This window comes from Lycium barbarum, chromosome 12, assembly GCF_019175385.1.
Source record: "Lycium barbarum isolate Lr01 chromosome 12, ASM1917538v2, whole genome shotgun sequence".
Taxonomy (NCBI): Eukaryota; Viridiplantae; Streptophyta; class Magnoliopsida; order Solanales; family Solanaceae; genus Lycium; species Lycium barbarum.
Window position 1 is genome coordinate 69613238 of NC_083348.1, and position 19708 is coordinate 69632945.

Genomic DNA, 19708 nt, shown 5'->3' on the forward strand with positions numbered 1-19708 from the left:
AATAATTAAAATAGTTGAAAATATTAATTGAGTAAAAATGTGTTGTCCAATGTAACTGCATTTAAGACATTTTATATAGGGAATACATCATTTTTTTTCTTTTTTTATTGCTCGGTCTCTTCATATCTTCATCATGGGGTTAGCAGTCAATCATGCCCACTTTAGCTTCCTTCAAAAAACTTTTCTTGTCACATTCTTCATCAAATTACATACCATAATATCAAAATTTTACTGCTATAACTCACGACTACGTGTTTTTCTACCTTATATGCTGACATTGTTCTTGCTAGGTGTTGCCATGAAGTTTTTATGTTTGCCATCCAAAATAAATAAAAAGAATCTGCTGCAACAATAACAACATACCAAGTGTAGTCCCACAAGTGGGGTCTGGAAATAAAAAAAAATCTGCAATTGTAGAAAAATCATTCAAAGTATTTCCATCATAAGCTTATTAATAAAGGATCTGAGTACCTCAACGAACACATTATAAGGAGCTAAAACAAGAAAACCGAGAATGTGCAAATGGGAAAAAGGAAGCATAAATAGTAATACATTTCGAACCCGAGAATGTGACAGCAAAAGATGCTAAAAAACAAGAAAACTGAAGAGATACGGGACAGCATATGGTGCAAATACTAAGCTGCTTTAGTTTCTGGAGATGATCCCTTCGACATTGAAATCTGACGAACTTCACGCAAATGAAAACTGTACTCTTCGAACATAAGTTCGCCACGGTAGGCAGCTAGCAGCTCAGGAACTTCTGCTTCATATTTAGTAACATACTTCTCTAAGAAGTCCTTTTCACTAATCATTAGAATTGAAGATAGTTTGCCCATTTTCGAGATAATGCCTCTCGACCACAAAACTTGCATGACAGAACACCTCGGAATAACCCTCCTCTCCAGGCTACGCAATAGAAAAACCGGCCTTTGTGACAAGTGTGACCGGCTCAAATGGAGTTTATCAACATAGAATGCCACAATTGCCCTGATATTATCCTCGGAATAGAACATGCAAGTTGGCTGTAATCTGAAAATATTAAGGATCTCGCCATCCGAAAAGCCCATACTTCTGTAGGTTTCCAATTTCCTTTCCATTTTGGAATGACTAAGTACAGACATTGCAGAAAAAGCTGCCCTAAATGCTGGAGAAGTAACATTAAACCCTATTTCCTTCAGTCTCAGGCCAACCTTACTCATCTTTTTGGGATTTATAGTCAAGATAATAGGAGATTTTTGTATAAACTCTAGAACTTGAGAATCAGGAATACCAATTTGGTGCAATACCTGTACAGTCTGCTTCAAAGTATGAGCGATCTTATTATTAAAGATTTGAGGACTTCGTTTGATGGCAGCCATTGCTTGCAGTTCACTACCCATGAAAATCTTCAGGGAATCAAAAGATGGAGCCAGTTGTTTCTCTATGCTACTGAGGAGTATGTTGGGGTTAATGCAGAGAATCTTACTGCATTCATCTTCAGAAAAGCCAATTGATTGCAAGTACTTCAACTTGGGCTTTAGGGTTTTCTCTACCTTCGATGCTAGTAATTTAGGGCGTAGTCTAATTAGTTTCTTCATTTGGTTTGCAGAAAACCCATGGTTTCGGAAGAACTCAATCACAGCTGAAACTTTTGAACATTTAACAGTATCTAATTGGAGTACTTTTGCTTCACTAATGATGGGTTCTTTTGATAAACCGTGCGACTTCCCCTGACACAAATTAATGAGTGACTTGTTCTCATCAGTTGGGATGTTGCTGCCACAGCTAGTCGACACAAACTGCACTGAAAGGCTGGTTTTCCTGATCTTTGTACACAAGTTTCTTTGGCATTTATAGAGAGATTGAAGCATTTTAAAAGAAGGGCACCCTGTGAAGGAGATGTATCGATGCCAAGATCATGCCTCAAAGGCCACAAGTTATAGGCCTGCCAATGCGAACAAAAGCTTGGAACCTAAACAGACTGTTTGCCAGAAAAGATTGCTTGTTAGTAAAAGAAGAGGACAATGAAATTCAACAATGGTTTAATTATATAAATCCTCCAAGTTCAGGAGAAGTCGATATTCCCCAAAAAGACTCCTTAATCTCTAGATACATCAGAAGGACCATTATGACAATGGAGCAGCCATTGCAGCTACCAAGAAGGTAAAAAGATGAATCTAAATGGATAAATAAATTTCTTGCAGGTAAATCTAAAAGTACCGGCACAACAGCCATTGCAGATAAAGAGGCAAGACATTTTACCTTTATTGAAAGACTTATGCACTACAGAATATGCTGATGCTTGAGATCTGATGCATCAACCATCATAATAGCAATAGCTTGGAATTGACGAGTGGATTATTCCAACTATGCTTATGTATAGTCTTTTGGACCATAGACCGAAACCAAAAATGAAAATCTAATGTAGAACAAAAAATAAATATGAGAAGAACAAATTAACCTAATTGAAACCAATCTTAACCTGATGGACAAAACGTAGACCATCATAGTGTTCTTTTACAACTTTAACTTATTCTTCAGTTGCAGCAGAGTATTACCAGTGATATTGATAAAAAGAATATACTTCCTCAAGACTATCTCAAAGTGTTCTCGGAACATACTCCCTCCGTTTCATTTATCTGTCTTAGTTTGACTAAGCATGAAGTTTAAGAAATTAAGAAAGACTTTTAAATCTTGTGGTGTAAAACAAAAAATGTGTGTAATATACCAAAATGCCCTTCGAATCTTGGGGTCTAAAATGTAAAGATATGACACCTGGGTCCAACTCAACCCCAAAAGTAGCTCATAAGAAGAGGATTGCTTGAGTCCATATAAGCAAACTACCAATCCGTTCCCTAATCAACGTGCGACTCTAACCCCCCCCCCCCCTTTCACGCCCAGGCCCAACTAGAGCGTGGACCAGAAGCCCAAACGGGAATAGACCTGGCTCTAATACCATGTAAAGATATGACACCTGGGCTAACTCAACCCCAAAAGCTAGCTCATGAGAGGAGGATTGCCCAAGTCCATATAAGCAAACCACCGGTCCATTCCCAATCAATATGGGAGTATGGGACTCTAACCCACTCTAACATTAAACAGGCCATGTGAGATATTGGAATTAAAGAGTTGTTCCCTCTGTCCCAATTTATGTGTCATATTTTCAGTTTTAGTCTGTCCAAAAAAAGAATGTCATACTTTCTTAATTAAAATTTTTCATTTACCCTTAATAAGATGATTTATAGCCATACAAATGTCAATGGCTTGTTTTAGACCACAAGTTTCAAAATCTTCCTTTCATTCTAAAACTTTATGCTAGTCAAACACCGCCACATAAACTGGGACCTACTAAATATAGAAAGTGGCATTCCTTTTGAAACAGGCTAAAATGAAAAGTGAGACACATAAATTGAAACAGAAGGAGTACTTGATTCATCATGACAAAAATATAGCTATCCGAGTTTGAAAAGGACTACCCTGGCCTCCCGTTGAGATACTAGGTAAGACCAACAACATGGACTGATGGACATCAAATCTTGGCATCCAAGTCATAGTCAGGTCCAAACTCAACACAAGTTGAGCATCAATTAAGACATTTCCAGCTAATATTCATGCCTTTTTTCATATGAGGCATTCCTTATTTGTGGTTCTAGGGTGAGAAATCTTTTCATTTTGGCACATGCCTTTTGGCACTTATTATTTTCTCTTTTGTGCCTTTTAATGTTTTTGTTGATGAAGATTACGTGTCCTGTTAAGCCCCCACCTTTTAGTGATGATCTTAAGCCCATTTGATTTGTCTGGCTTAATTATCTTTAGAGATATAAACAAACTAATTGATAAAAGCCAAGAACTTCAAGCCTCTACCTCTCCCTCGCTCTCTTTTTAGAGTAGATTCTCCACTGATAACACCCCTAGTGCTCGTATACAGTATTCTTTTTTTCTTTTTTTTCCTGATAAGTGGTGGTCGTATACGATATCCAGTCAACAACGAAATCTACTCATTCTTACCCCTAGTATTTCCAATTACTTCTGTACTTACAGATCACACTTGTCAATTCAATACACTTAGAAGAACAATCCCCAAAATGCATTCACCTCACTCCTTAAGGCATACACCTTCCTTGGGCTTTTGTTTTTCAAAACATTGCTGCAAATCTAAGCCCCTAATTAAGATCAATTTCACACGTTAACCAAAAGAAGAAAACATAAAGGGGGAGTGTCAGTCTACTGCATGCTACCTCAGAATAATAAACACTATTTCCATTGTGAATCTTCTCTCCAGTATAATCACACTCTTCCCATTTCGATAGGAATTTCCACCTTAGAAGTGTTGTAACTCTTTTCTGAGTTGAAATCATTGACTGTAGGATTTAACTCAAGTCAATAACACACTTGATGGATTGTAATGAACTGTCATAATATTGAAAGCGAGTGGTTCATATATTAGTTCACTAGCTGACCTAGGTCCCCTGATAGGAAAGTGGTTGTAATCTATAGAACTTCTAGCATGCCGCCTCAATCAAATAAGGACCTTATTTTCTCTGGCCTTCCACCCAAAATGTTAGTCAGATTCTTAAAACTCCCAAGTCTCAACATCTATCACTTAAAAAAGTAATATGTGTTGATTGATATGGATTTCCTAGCATAATTATAGGAATAATTGATATAGATTGATTATGTAATGATTGTGTAATATTCTCTTTCTTTATTTAGTTATAGGACTTATTGTATAAATACCCATTGTCATGGGATGTAAATTATCAAGAAATACAAAAGAATACTTTCTCTTCTTCTTGAAATTCTACATGGTATCAGAGCCATTGCTGCCTTTTAGAGGTGAGTTATCTCCCTCGCAGCACTAGGGTTCCTTTTTTTTCTCAAGTCGAGTTTTCTCTCTCTTGGTGGCTGTCCACAACACAAGCTCCTTCCGGTCAGTTTTTCAGAATTTTTTTCTTCCGTTGCAGTTACTGAAACATTCCGAGTCAGCCTACCAGTTTTTGATTTTTTTTCCGATCACCGAAAATTAAGGTTCCGGCGTGGCAGCCCTTTTTTCACCGGGATCTACTGTTTTTTAGAGATCTGCAGTTTTATTTTCCAGCGATATTTTGCACCTACAGCCACTGTTTCAGATTTTTCCGGCGTGTTTTCCGGCAACTTTTCAGGTTCAGATTTTTTTCTTTTTTCGACAGTGTTTACCCACGGCATTTGTTTGTGAAGTATTTCTTTATTGGAACACATCTAAATTATTTAGATCTATGACTGTTCAAACTAAGAGAGATACAACGGGAGCAGATAATAGTTCTCTTTCACAAATCAATGCTGGTCAGTCTAATATTGCAGAAAATGTGGAGACGTTTAGAGACACTACTTCTGGAGAAACTTTGTCTCCGGATGAAGTTCAACAACTTCGTCGTCTTTTGAACAAACTTGACTCTTCAAGTGCTGCTAGTTTCAATTATGTGGAGTCAGGTATTGCCTTTAATGCTCAGCTTAATTCTTGGATTATTGATTCTGGTGCGAATAGACACATGACAGGCTCTTCTAAAGGCCTCCAAAATTACTCTCCTAGTCCCAAAGGGGATTATGTCCGAATAGCCAATGGCTCCCTAACCCCTGTCTCTGGAACAGGTTTACTCCTTTGTACCCCTGATATTACCTTATCATTCATTCTTCATGTTCCTGACTTTCCTGTTAATTTATTATTTGTTAGCGCTATCACAAAAGCACTAAACTGTAGTGTAAAATTCTTTCCTGATCATTGTGTTTTTAAGGACCTTCAAACGGCGAAGAAGACTGGCAATGGTAGATTGTATGATGGCTTATATTTGATCAATGGAGCTCGAGATTCTGGTCAGGATTATTTAGGAAAAATAAGGATGTCAACCAAGAAATAATGGAGTGACATAGACGGTTGGGACACCCTTCCTTTTTTGCTTTAAAAAGGTTATATCCTAATTTATTTTCCAGAACTGAGTTTGAATCTTTGTCTTGTGATGCTTGTGAATATGCCAAGCACACTAAAAACTCTTATCCTCTGAGTACAATAAAAGCACAATTCCTTTTTCGACCATTCATTCTGATGTATGGGGCCCTACTAAAACACCTTCTTTGTCTGGTAGTCGATGGTTTGTTACTTTTATTGATTGTTGCGCTAGAATAACATAGGTATATCTGTTGAAAGCCAAAAGTGAAGTTTTCACATGTTTTCAGTCATTTCATAAGATGATTTGTACTCAATTTGAGGCTAAGATAAAGATCTTTCGAACTGACAATGGTACAGAATACATGAATAAAACTTTTGGAACTTACTTAGAGTCTTTTGGGATAATCCACCAAACTAGTTGCCTTATACTAGTGCACAAAATGGGTTGCTGAAAGGAAAATAGGCATTTGTTAGAAGTAGCAAGATCCCTTTTGTTTACCATGAAACTACCGAAACCTTACTGGGGGGATGCCATTCTAGTAGTTGCCTACCTCATCAATAGAATGCCACTTAAAACTCTCAACTTTCAGAGTCCTTTGAAAGCTTTAAAGGGTAGAAATGACTATACTGTTCCTCCCAAGATATTTGGATGTGTTTGCTTTATTCACACTAGGAACGACGGAAAACTTGATTCTAGAGCTCTTATGTGTGTCTTTATTGGATATTCTCCAACACAAAAAGGGTACAAATGTTATCACCCTCCTTCCCGGAGAACCTTCGTCAGCATGGATGTTACCTTTCGAGAATCTGAGTACTATTTCAGCATTACACCATCACCTCTTCACGGGGAGAATTATAAGGAAGAAGAGATGGTTTTTCCTAATTCGATTGTTGAAACAAGAGAAAATGAAATTGGAGAAAGAATTCAGGGGAAGACTGTTGGTCGTTTGGATAGGCCTGATTTGATAACTTACCCAAGGAGGAATAGAGCAGAAGAAGCTATCATGCAATCTGCCGAAGCCGAACCCTCTTCATCTGGTGAGTCATCTATAGTTCCTAATGAGTTAGATTTGCCTATTGCTCACAGGAAAGGAGTCGGATCTTGCACCAAACACCCCTTATCTAACTTTGTCTCTTATAATTCTTTGTCTCCCTCCTATAGAGCTTTTGCCTTGTCTATTTCTTCTGTGTCTATTCCCCAAAATTAAAGGGAAGCTTTTGCAGATTCCAAATGGAAGCAAGCTATGCTTGAAGAAATGAAGGCCTTGTCAAAGAATGAGCTTGGGAACTTGTCACACCACCTCCAGACAAAAAACTAGTTAGTTGTAAATGAGTCTTCACTGTGAAACATAAAGCTAATGGTTCGATTGAAAGATTCAAAGCGAGATTGCTGGCTAAGGGATTTACTCAGACCTATGGAGTGAATTATCAAGAGACATTTGCCCCTGTTGCAAAAATGAACACCATTAGAATTATTTTGTCTTCTGCAGCTAATCTTGATTGGGACTTACAGCAGTTTGATGTGAAGAATGCATTTCTTCATGGAGACTTAGAAGAAGAAGTGTATATGGAGATTCCTCCTGGTTTTGGTAATAAATAGAATCAAGGAAAGGTATGCAGACTGAAGAAAGCCTTGTATGGACTGAAGCAGTCTCCCAGAGCTTGGTTTGACAAATTCTGCAAAGCAATGATCTCTTTCGGTTACCAACAAAGCAATGCAGATCACACTCTTTTCATAAGACATCAAACGGGTAAACTCACTCTTCTCATAGTTTATGTTGATGACATAGTAGTGACAGGAGATGACAAGGAGGAAATGACCCGATTGAAGAAGTTGTTGGCTCAAGAATTTGAGATCAAGGATCTTGGAAAATTGCAATACTTCTTGGGTATCGAGGTTGCTAGATCAAATAGAGGAATCTTTATTTCCCAAAGAAAGTATCTTCTGGACCTCTTGAAAGAAACTGGTATGACAGGTTGCAAGCCAGCAGAATCACCCATGGAAAGCAATCACAAACTACAAAGTGCAGTTGGAAAGTCAGTTGATAAGGAGAGATATCAGAGGCTGGTTGGAAGACTCATTTATCTCTCACACTAGACCAGACATAGCCTATTCAGTCAGCCTGGTGAGTCAGTTCATGCATGATCCTCGAGATCCTCATATGGAAGTTGTCTTTCGCATTTTACAGTATCTGAAGTCTGCGCCAGGGAAAGGTCTACTTTTCTCCAGACATGGTCACCTCAAAATTAGAAGCCTTTACAGATGCGGATTGGGCAAGATATCTAGATGACCGAAGATCTACATCCGGTTACTGTACACTCGTAGGAGGAAACCTGGTCACTTGGAGAAGCAAGAAGCAAAGTGTTGTTGCTAGATCAAGTGCGGAAGCAGAATATAGGGCTATGGCTCAGGGTGTTTGTGAACTTTTATGGTTACGAAAGCTATTAGAGGAATTGAGATTGTCTGAAAAGGGAGAGATTTCCTTATATTGTGACAACAAAGCTGCAATCAGTATAGCGCATAATCCAGTTTAGCATGACCGAACAAAGCATGTTGAAATTGATTGACACTTCACAAAGAAAAAGTTACAGATGGTGTCTTGAGTTTGTTCTATGTGTCATTAGGAAAGCAGCTAGCTGATGTGTTTACCAAAGGCCTCACCAAACGGACTTTCCATACACTAGTTTGCAAGTTGGGCATGTGCGACATCTTTGCCCCAGCTTGAAGGGGAGTGTTGATTGATATGGATTTCCTAGCATAATTATAGGAGTAATTGATATAGATTGATTATGTAATGATTGTGTAATATTCTCTTTCTTTATTTAGTTATAGGACTTATTGTAAAAATACCCATTGTCATGGGATGTGAATTATCAAGAAATACAAAGAATACTTTCTCTTCTTCTTGAAATTCTATGATATGCTTACCTAAGCTCTAACTCGCAGTGGTAACAATTTACTAAGCAACAAACATCTTTGTTGAGCTTATTATTCGACTATAACATGCATTACTTCTACGCAGTCCAACAACAGGAATCTTTCTAAACCACTATAGTTTTGACCCCTTCCAAAGACATACCAATCATCATGTTAGGAAGCAATATTTCCTATTACTATTAGCATGCAAGTATTCCCTCCGTCTCAAATTATCTGTCGTGGTTACTAAAAATAGATGTCTCAAATTATTTGTCGTTTTAGAAGTTCAAGACGCAATTAATTATTTTTCTACGAATTTTGTCATTAATGGAGATGACATATAAATAGAGTAAACATTCAATGGAGATAGATTGTAACTTAGACATAAATAAGGGTAAAGTTAGTTAAATACCCCTCCTAATTAATATTTCTTAAGGGGCATGTAGAACAAAAAAGATTTGAGACAGAGGGAGTATAAGTTTAGAAAGTTAAATGTAGTTCCTACATTCCATGTGACTCATCATCTGAAAACATCTATTCCTAGAATATCGGTTTTCCAGACATTTCTGTTTTGCCCCTCTTCTAGGTTTTTGATAAACAGTTATTACCACCTCCCAAATAGGCTGAGTAGTGCATACGTTCTACATATCTCCTATTCACCTTCTTCATCAAAATTATTCTGGCTCGATACCTTGTCGGGAAAAATGAACCTAGGACTTAACTCAACCCCAAAAAAAAAAATGTCGTGGCGAATATCCAAAATCATCCATACCCTCAACCAATGTAGGATTCTAAAAAAGACTTCTTGTTGTACACTTTAAGAACAGAATCAATTAAAGGTGAATTAAAGATATAACCTTTTTGTTTCTTATAATTTGTTAGATAAATTAAGATGTATTAAAAGATAGCCTATGCAATTTCTTTTTCTTTTTTTTTTCTTCTTCAGAATTACCAGAAACCCAAATCACAAAAAGCAACAAAAACTAGAAACAGAAAAGAAAAAGGACAGTAGAGGGAAAAGGAATTCAGATTTTAAAAAAAAAAAAAAAAAAACCCAATTAAATGATGAGAGTTATTATGTTCAAGAACCAGATAAGCACCAAATTCTAATACAAACTTTAACAGTGAAGCATTACAAAGTTTCAAAAGGAAAAATACATCAAAACTCAAAATGACATACCTGCAGATTAATGTAAACAGCTCCAGTGATAGCGTCCAAGTAGCAATGCCTATTTTAGGGACGTCTCCATATATTTCAAACTTACCATTCACATCCCTTTGAATTTTAAGAATTGCTACTGTGACCCCAAGTTCAGATAAATGGCAAAGTGCTCTTAGAGCCCGTTTGGATTGGCTTATAAGTTGCTTATAAGCTGTTTTAAGCTTTTTTGATTGTTTGGCTAGCCAGCTTAAAGTCATTTTGTGCTTAAAATAAGCTCAAAAAAATAATTGGGCCCATTTGACTTACTTTATCTAAAGCAGCTTATAAGCCAAAAAAATAAGTTAGACTACCCCAACTTATTTTTTAGCTTATAGGCATAAGCCCATCCAAACAGGCTCTTAATTAAGAACCTTCTCCAACTACACCGGCCCTAACAAGAAGTTCAAATTTAAATTTTTAAGGATAATTTCAGAGACCTTTCCTCACTCTCAGCTACCTTGTAGTTTATGATATTACGCTTACCTCTCGTATTCTAATTTATTTATAACAATTCTTTTAATATTATTTTATTAATATAAAAAATGTTATAATCGGACTGTTTTTCCCTTACTAATGTATTCTTTGTTTAATACATTTTTGTAAAAACATCTTTTTCCGCAAGATGTCTGAAGTTTAGCCAAATATATGCCCTCCCTCATATAAAAATGCCTGAAGTTTGGCCTTTGCCAACGCCACGACTTTAGTTAAAAATGTCTGAAGTTAGGCCTTGCCAAGATCACAACTTTAGTAAAAAAAAAAAAGTCTGAAGTTGGTCTTGGCAAGCCATTATATATCCAAGGCCTTGTCAATGCCACAACTTCAATGACAAAAACGTTTGAAGTTGGTCTTGACAACCCATACCAAACTTCAGGCAAAATGTCTGATTTTCGGCCTTTACAAGTGTCACGCCCCGAACCATGGTCTGGACGTAACATGGCACTTGGTGTCTTACTGCATGTGACCAAGCGAACCACATGGCTTGCAGAATCATCATGAGGCATAACATGAGCGGAATACGACATAAACATGATGAGCCTTAATAAACAGGAGATTTCAAAATATCAAATAAAATACTTGTTTAAAAATATAAATATGGATGGTTATAGATAATGAGCCAAAGATGGCTATACGGCTTTGAACATCTGACATAGCATAATTGTCTAATATATGAAACCTCTAACATGAGTCTGAACTGCTAAACATAACTGCTGGGACAAGGCCCCCAGTATACCTTAAATGCATAACTATCATAAAAGTAAATAATGACTAAACTCCGAAGGAGATAGGGCTCACTAAAAGCTGATATGTGGATGATCCTATAGAGTAGATCCGTCGTCCTGTAAGTCCGTATCTGCATCGTGAAATGCAGGCCCCCCGGGCAATAGAAAGGGGACGCAGCACATTGAATGTACTGGTATGTAAAGCAACTGAATGAAATAAATATGACACATGAAATAACATGCTAAGAGCTGAAACTGAAACTGGAACCTGGTCATGAACATGAGTATCTGACATGGACATAAATACATATATAAGCATTTTATTTAAAAACTGGTAGACATGTAGGATATTCATGAAATAAGCATTTTATTTAAAAACTTACATGTAAGAACCCATGGATTGCAAAGTATGGGTTTTCATAGATTACGGACAGATTCTCAATAATCATAATGAAATATCAAGAACACGACAATGGACTAATAACAATTCAAGACGTAGTATAACATAGTACATGGACCTAGGGTTATCATGAACATGGCTAAAACCTTAGTTTTTGAAGAACTTTCGTATAATCATGGAAAAACGTGGTGTGGGGAAGAACAAAGATGTTCCCACATGTAGATAGTAGCCCTACATACCTGGTAACGCTCCAAACTTGAAATAAAGGTCTAGACTTGAAGAGGAACTCCTAAAGCACAGACTGCATAGAGTCCAGTAAAATTGGCATAACTTCTAGCACAGCACTCCGTTTGAGATCCATAATATATGGTTGGAAAGCTATTTCAAAAACCTAAAACTTTCATGTTTTGAGTTTTTACAAATTCTTATCGTAAATACCCGAAAACAGGCAATAAGTACAGACTGTCTCAGACTTAGACGGATTTATAAGGCCTTAAGAACTTTACTTTTTGTTTGACTTCAAAATGACTGTTTATCACCCGAATTCATCCCGAATTGATTCATTTAGCTAAAATCTCATCTTTATACTAGTTTCATGCATTCACACGTAACTCGGATTTACGGGATGTTACAACAAGGCCACACTGCATACAAAAATACTCGAAGTTTGCCAAACTTCAAACTCGAATTTTGGCAACTTCTATCCCTTATGTCTAAAATTGTTCCTGATGTGGATAAACTTGCAAAACTTTTAATGCGGGATACAAATTAAATGACGGTCCCAAAAATAGATATTTGTGATGTGAAACAAGAAAATAGAAGCAAAATAGAAATTGAAGAAAGATAGACACAACTAAATTCAAACAAGTAAAAGATGTAATGCAGAAACTAAACAAAACACCATTGAATTGGGAATTAAGAGCACCTAATCTATTAAAATCCTCAAGAAGGTAGTAACCTTACTTGCAAACTTTAGGGCAAATGTTGAAATTCAATAAAGGGTTTTCAAAGCTCTCAAAAGAGGCACAATTCATAATATGTCAAAAACTAGTCATGAACCCCTAATATTCTACTATTTATACTAAAGGCTAAAAGTAGTAAAGAAAGACCTAATTACCCTTCATTAAAGTTACTAGCAATTAAAATGGTAGAACACTTAATATATTAAATATCTTCAAGTCTATCATGTTGGAGCCTTCCAAAGGATCTTCATCCATAAAGCTTGCATTGTTTGAAGGTCCTTAGCTTGGCTCCTTGTGAAATGCCTCCTTGAAATAGTGTCACTTTGATTTACATCAATTTTCGCCTCCACATTCCTCTTACTTTTCTTCAGATCTTGTCAATTTCGTGGAGCTATTTCGTCTAGCCATTTATTTTCGTGGACTGAGACAAACTTCCTCATTCTCAGACTTAGTCAAATTCAAGTTCTTCTACCATCAGAAATGGCTCCACGAAAGTAAAACATGGCCACGATTTTTGTGTCTTCTCAATCTTCTCTTTTCTCAATATTTTGCTCCAACTTCCATCTTTTTCATCACCCTTGATCAAATTCTTCACGGGTTGCCTTCCTTGAGTTCCAAATCCTGAAAATCACCAATTTAAGTTAGTTTAGTTTACTAAATTGCACTCAAAGACTCTTAGTACTCAAGAAAAAGGTTAGCATAAGTTGGTATTTTGCCAACTTATCACTAGTTAACTATGAAAAGTACAAGGTAAAATGTGTAAAGAATATTCAAAATTATGTGTGTAAAAGGAACTTTTTGTTCAAATTAAGATGGCAAAGCGTATATTAAGCCAAAAAATTAGGAGGGATAAGAGAGAAACTTATAGATTCTACAAAATAAGAAGCGCCAATAAAGAAAAAATGCATTTTATGAAGCAATAACAGGTTAAAATACAATAAATAAAAAAGTATAACAGAATATTTAGTATTGAAGCTTCACCTTTGTTAGAATGAGGAACAATCTTGCTGCACAATCTATGAAAACAGCTTCTCTAAAAATTTATCTTCAAGATGTTTGATATGCCATAAATAAGGACTTTCCACGATTGATGAAGCCTTTCAAAAATAAACTTTTTCATGAATAATTTTTTCATACAGAAAACTAGAGACAAAAAATAGAGAGTCGTCATTTCAGAAGTCATGAATCTCATGTATAAAAGGTAACATTTGTGATTGTATTTACAGCAGATGTGGAGCACAAAAGGAAAAGAGAGAGGGAGGATTTTCCTTACCTTTGGAATGGAGATAGGGCGAAGAGAGCATGAGCATTAATTGCTCTTCCCCGAATTGGACAAACATAGATTGAATGAAGCAACACGCCTGGAAATTTGCTATTTTCGGCAACAACGGGGATGGCAAAGTGAAGAGAGGAGTTAGGGTTTTGACACTTGGTTGCCTTGTTCGTAGAAATGAAATGAGAAATGAGGTTGAATCCATATATAACTTGCTGATGGGCCGGTTAGGGATGAAAAGAGTGGGCTGAACATGCTTTGGATTCGGTTCGAGAAACAAATAACCCAAAATTGGGAATTAACATTAGCCACTCTAATTGACTAATTGTGGCTATAATTGAAATAAGTCTATAGCCCCTTGGAATTTAAAGTATGACCAAAACATTTAAATCACGGCCAGTGGAGTTTAAAAAGTAACCAAAATCATTTAACTGAAAACACTCTTTTGCGGTTAAAATCATCCAAATAATGTTTAAAATGAACTAATAATCAATCAATACAATTAAACTTCTTAATTTGACAGAGCATAATAATTATGTTTCAATTTTTGTTGGTATTTTGGCATCGGAGTGTCTAATTAAGGTGTTTATAATTAGTATAACTATTAAAGTCCAAAGAAGTAGGGTTGAAAGAATATTTATGGGATGGGGACATGGATCGGGTTATTGGTTTATTGGGTTAGGTATGAGTTGCCTACATAGATCTGATGTGGATCCAACATGATTTTTTTTTTTTTGCTGTGATGTGGACTTTCATCCATTAAAGGACAAATATATCAAGTATCTTAACGGGGAGGGCAACTTTGATCCCAAACTTTGACGGAGGGCAAATTTAAACTATAAACCATACTTGGAGGGTAAATTTGACCATTTGCCCTTAAAACATAGGCTATGCATTTTTTTTTTTTGTTCTTCTGAATTACCAGAAACCCAAATCACAAAAAGCAAAAAAAAAAACTAGAAATAGAAAAGAAAAAGCACGAAGAACAGTAAAGGGAAGGAGTTCAGATAAAATAAAAGAAGGGAGGTGAGTGTGATAAGGTCTGAGGAAAGGTCTCTTAAATTATCCCTAATTTTATCTTTTTAACTTTCTTCATTCCAATGATAGTGCATTCGTGCTTTATGAGTATAAAACAAGTATAAAGAAATAGTTTTAATACGTGTAATGTTATTGATAGTAGAAAACATCACATCTCCGGCCAAAAGAAAGAACAAACATATTTCTTGTATTAGATTTAAAACTAATCCTATATTACGTAAACTTTAAGATTGGCTACTTGAATAAATTTGTATTTTGGAAAGTTGAGTAATAATAAAATTCTCTTTATCCCAATTTTTTTGTACCTTATTCTGGAACCTAATATTTCCCTCTAACTACTTTTTTCTCAATTTTTGATTATTTTAAACTGCAAAAATTATGTTTCATAGCAATTATGAGTACCCTGAGGAATAAGTGAAAAGAACTCTCTTTTGGCCATAGTGCGATCAATGTCCATTAAGCTTCGGTACCCCCCTCCCCCCACCAACGCACGCTTATTTCACAAGTAGGCGTAGATCTGGAGGGCTGGATAACCAACGGAAAATCTTTCACTGCACCACGCGATTTTTTTGCAATGCGTCTATGTAAATTTTATTTATTATAATTTATTAGAGTTACTTGATATATTATATTAGTCTACTCACGTTCTCTAAATCGTGCCATTTTATGTAGGATGAGGAAGGGTGTGTTTGGTATGGAGGAAAATGTTTTCCTAGAAAATGTGTTCTTGAAAAATAAGTGATTTTTTTACTTATTTTTTCATGTTCGGTTGGTTAGTAGAAAATATTTTTCGAAAAATACCCACCAACCCCACCCCACCACCCATCACCCACCCCACACCACCACACACACAAAAAAAAAAAACGCAAATTTCTCATTTTTATAAAAGTAAAAATATGTATGAAGTAGAAAATTTGGGAGGTGGTAAGGTGGGGGCTCACGGGGGAGGGGTGGGTGGTATAGAAAACTAAAAAATAAATAAAAATAAAAACTCTCTTTTAAGAAAAAAAAAATTGGAGGGTGGTGGGGTGGGGAGGGGGGAGGGGTCATAGCGGATGGGGTGAGGTGGGGTGTGGTTGGTGTAGAAACCCAATTTTTTTTAAAAAAAAATGGAGGCAGTGGTGGGGTGTTGGGTCGGGGGGTGGATGGTGTAAAAAACCAAAAAAAAAAACTTTTTTAAAAAAATTGGAGGCAGGGCGGGGGGAAGGTGGTGTAAAAAACCAAAAAAAAATTAAAATTAGAAACCTTTTAAAAATATTTGGAGGGGATTGGGGAGTGAGGTGGGTGGTCGAGGGGGTGGGTGGGTTGGGCAATGGTAGGGTTGTTGGTGGAATGCTTGTTTTCCCTACTTTCATTAGATAAGTTATTTTTTCATTTTGAAGGAACTTATTTTTTTAAAATAAAATGTTTTCCAAATATTTTGACCAAACAAACATGAAAAAATTGAAAAATATATTCCGAAAAATGTTTTCCTCCATACCGAACACCCGAAGTATATTGTCAATAATTGTATCATACACTCGAAGTTATCCCAAAATGAATAAAGCACCATATTAGTTGGGATGGGTGGATAAAAATTTCCTTTCAATTTCTAAAATTTGATATATTATTCAACAATGATTGCAGACTTATACTTTTCAAATTATATTTATTTGTTTGATTGATGACTTGGACCATCATCATTTAAGCCATAGTCGTAGTGTGTAAAAAAATTGTAAGTTTACACACTTTGGAATAACTTCATATTTGAAAGAGATAAAAGTTAAATATAGTGTCCAAATAAAATATCCAAGAAATATTTACGATAGTTTGTTTAAAGAAAAATCAAATATAATTAATATATAAGTTCCAGCAAAATTGAAAGTGAAACTTTTAAATCAAAAGAGACATCTACCAAAATACTATAAAAATTTCACATGTTCTATTTGGAAAATGTCATTTAACCTATATCTCTTTACTTAAACCCAGTATTAAGTAAACTTCAAATAAAAAGCATCCCTTCTTATTCTTCTCTAATCTGGGATTTGAAATTACCAAATATTTTCTACCTATTGATTCTGAATTTGAATAGTTTTGTTTCGCTTTACCTGAAACAATAAATTCATGACGATCACATTCCTCTTTTTAGAAGTTTGATACAAAAGTTGACGTAATATAAATCTAATGGATATTGTTGGAGAAGTTTGAAAATAATGGCAAACAACCATTATTGCAAAATGAGTTTGTTAGATTTGTTGTTTTGGCAAATTGATAAAATGAAGTCTGTTTTGTATGATGTATGGAAGTTATGTTTTAATTTGAGCCTAAATGGGTGTGTTTGATTGTTAAAATTCGAAGAACAACTTGCTGATTTTGAACAAAATTTTGTTCACCTAAATTTCACGCAGCCAAATATATGCCCTCCCTCATATAAAAATGTCTAAAGTTTGACCTTTGCCAACACCAAGACTTCAGTTAAAAATGTCCGAAGTTAGGTCTTGCCAAGATCACAACTTTAGTAAAAAAAAAATGTTTGAAGTTGGTCTTGGCAAGCCATTATATATCCAAGGCCTTGCCAATTCCACAACTTCAATAACAAAAATGTTTGAAGTTGGTCTTGACAAGCCATACCAAACTTCGAGCCAAATCTCTGATTTTCGGCCTTTACAAGGCCACACTGCATACAAAAATACCCGAAGTTTGCCAAACTTCAGACTCGAATTTTTGCAACTTCTGTCCCGTATGTCCAAAATTGTTCCTGATGTGGATAAACTTGCAAAACTTTTAACGTAGGATACAAATTAAATGATGGTCCCAAAAATAAATATTTGTGATGTGAAACAAGAAAATTGAAGCAAAATAGAAATTAAAGAAAGATAGACACAACTAAATTCAAACAATTAAAAGATGTAATGAAGAAGCTAACCAAAAACCACTTAATTGGGAATTGAGAACACCTAATCTATTAGAATTCTCAAGAAGGTAGTAACATTACTTGCAAACTCTAGGACAAATGTTGAAATTTAACAAAGAGTTTTCAAAGCTCTCACAAGAGGCACAATTCATAATATGTCAAAAACTAGTCATGAAACCCTAATATTCTACAATTTATACTAAGGGCTAAAAGTAGTAAAGAAAAACCTAATTGCCCTTCATTAAAGTTACTAGCAGATTAAAATGTTAGAACACTTACTATATTTAATATCTTCAAGTCTATCATGTTGGAGCCTTCCAAAGGTTCCATCTTCATCCATAAAGCTTGCACTGTTTGAAGGTCCTTAGCTTGACTCCTTGTGAAATGCCTCCTTGAAGTAGTGTCACTTTGATTTGCATCAATATGTATGGCTGCTCTATGGTGAAAACTCTCTAAATCCTTCAAAAGTAGACTATGACTGCTCCTCAGGGCTTCAAATATGAAGGAATGTGAAAGAAAATGACCTAGTTTCTATTTAAAGTTGTTTGAAAATCGGGATTACCCTTCGCGACCATAAACGTGGAGCAGAATATTTTCGGCTCCACATTTTTCTTGCTTTTCTTCAGATCTTGTCAATTTCGTGGAGCTATTTCGTCTAGCCATTTATTTTTGTGGACTGAGACAGACTTCCTCATTCTCAGACTTAGTCAAATTCAAGTTCTTCTACCATCAGAAATGGCTCCACGAAACTAAGACGTGGTCACGATTTTTGTGTCTTCTCAATCTTCTCTTTTCTCAATATTTTGCTCCAACTTCCATCTTTTTCATCACTTTTGATCAAATTCTTCATTGATTGCCTTCCTTGAGTTCCAAATCCTGGAAATCACCAGCTTAAGTTAGTTTAGGTTACTAAATTGCACTCAAAGACCCTTAATACTCAAGAAAAAGGTTAGCACAAGTTGGTATTTTGCCAACTTATCACTATTTAACTATGAAAAATACAAGGTAAAATGTGTAAAGAATATTCAAAATTTTGTGTGTAAAAGGAACTTTTTGTTCAAATTAAGATGGCAAAGCGTATATTAAGCCAAAAAAATTGGGAGGGATAAGAGAGAAACTTATAGATTCTACAAAATAAGAAGCGCCAATAAAGAAAAAATGCATTTTATGAAGCAATAACAGGTTAAAATACAATAAATAAAAAAGTATAACAGAATATTTAGTATTGAAGCTTCACCTTTGTTAGAATGAGGAACAATCTTGCTGCACAATCTATGAAAACAGCTTCTCTAAAAATTTATCTTCAAGATGTTTGATATGCCATAAATAAGGACTTTCCACGATTGATGAAGCCTTTCAAAAATAAACTTTTTCATGAATAATTTTTTCATACAGAAAACTAGAGACAAAAAATAGAGAGTCGTCATTTCAGAAGTCATGAATCTCATGTATAAAAGGTAACATTTGTGATTGTATTTACAGCAGATGTGGAGCACAAAAGGATAAGAGAGAGGGAGGATTTTCCTTACTTTTGGGTGGAGATAGTACGGAGAGAGCATGAACATTAGTTGCTCTTGCCCGAAGAGGACAGACATCGATTGAATGAAGCAACACGCTTGGAGATTTGTTATTTTCGGCAACAGCGGGGACGGCAAAGTGAAGAGAGGAGTTAGGGTTTTGACCCTTGGCTGCCTTTTGTTCGTAGAAATGGAATGAGAAATGAGGTTGAATCCTTATTTAACTCGCTGATGGGCCGGTTCGAGATGAAAAGAGTGGGTTAAACGTGTTTTAGATTGGGTTCGAGTAAAAAATAACCCAAAATTGGGAATTGACATTAGCCGGTCTAATTAACGAATTGTGACTATAATTAAAATAAGTCAGTAGCCCCTTTGTGTTTAAAGT

At 35.7% G+C, this 19708-nt stretch overlaps 1 protein-coding gene across 1 annotated transcript; it reads right to left on the reverse strand.

Moving 5' to 3' along the window:
* Positions 1-388: 388 nt before the first annotated feature.
* LOC132621466 (transcription termination factor MTERF2, chloroplastic-like) lies at positions 389-10148 on the reverse strand. The gene is made up of 2 exons (XM_060335744.1): positions 10000-10148; positions 389-1960 (listed from the first exon to the last, which is right to left on the reverse strand). The coding sequence occupies exon 2, from the start codon at positions 1848-1850 to the stop codon at positions 636-638; it is 1215 nt and encodes a 404-aa protein (XP_060191727.1). The 5' UTR covers positions 1851-1960; positions 10000-10148; the 3' UTR covers positions 389-635.
* Between the last annotated feature and the right edge of the window lie 9560 nt (positions 10149-19708).

Excerpts from the sequence above, each read along its gene's own strand:
- LOC132621466 (XM_060335744.1), bottom strand. The coding sequence starts at position 1,850 with ATGCTTCAATCTCTCTATAAATGCCAAAGAAACTTGTGTACAAAGATC.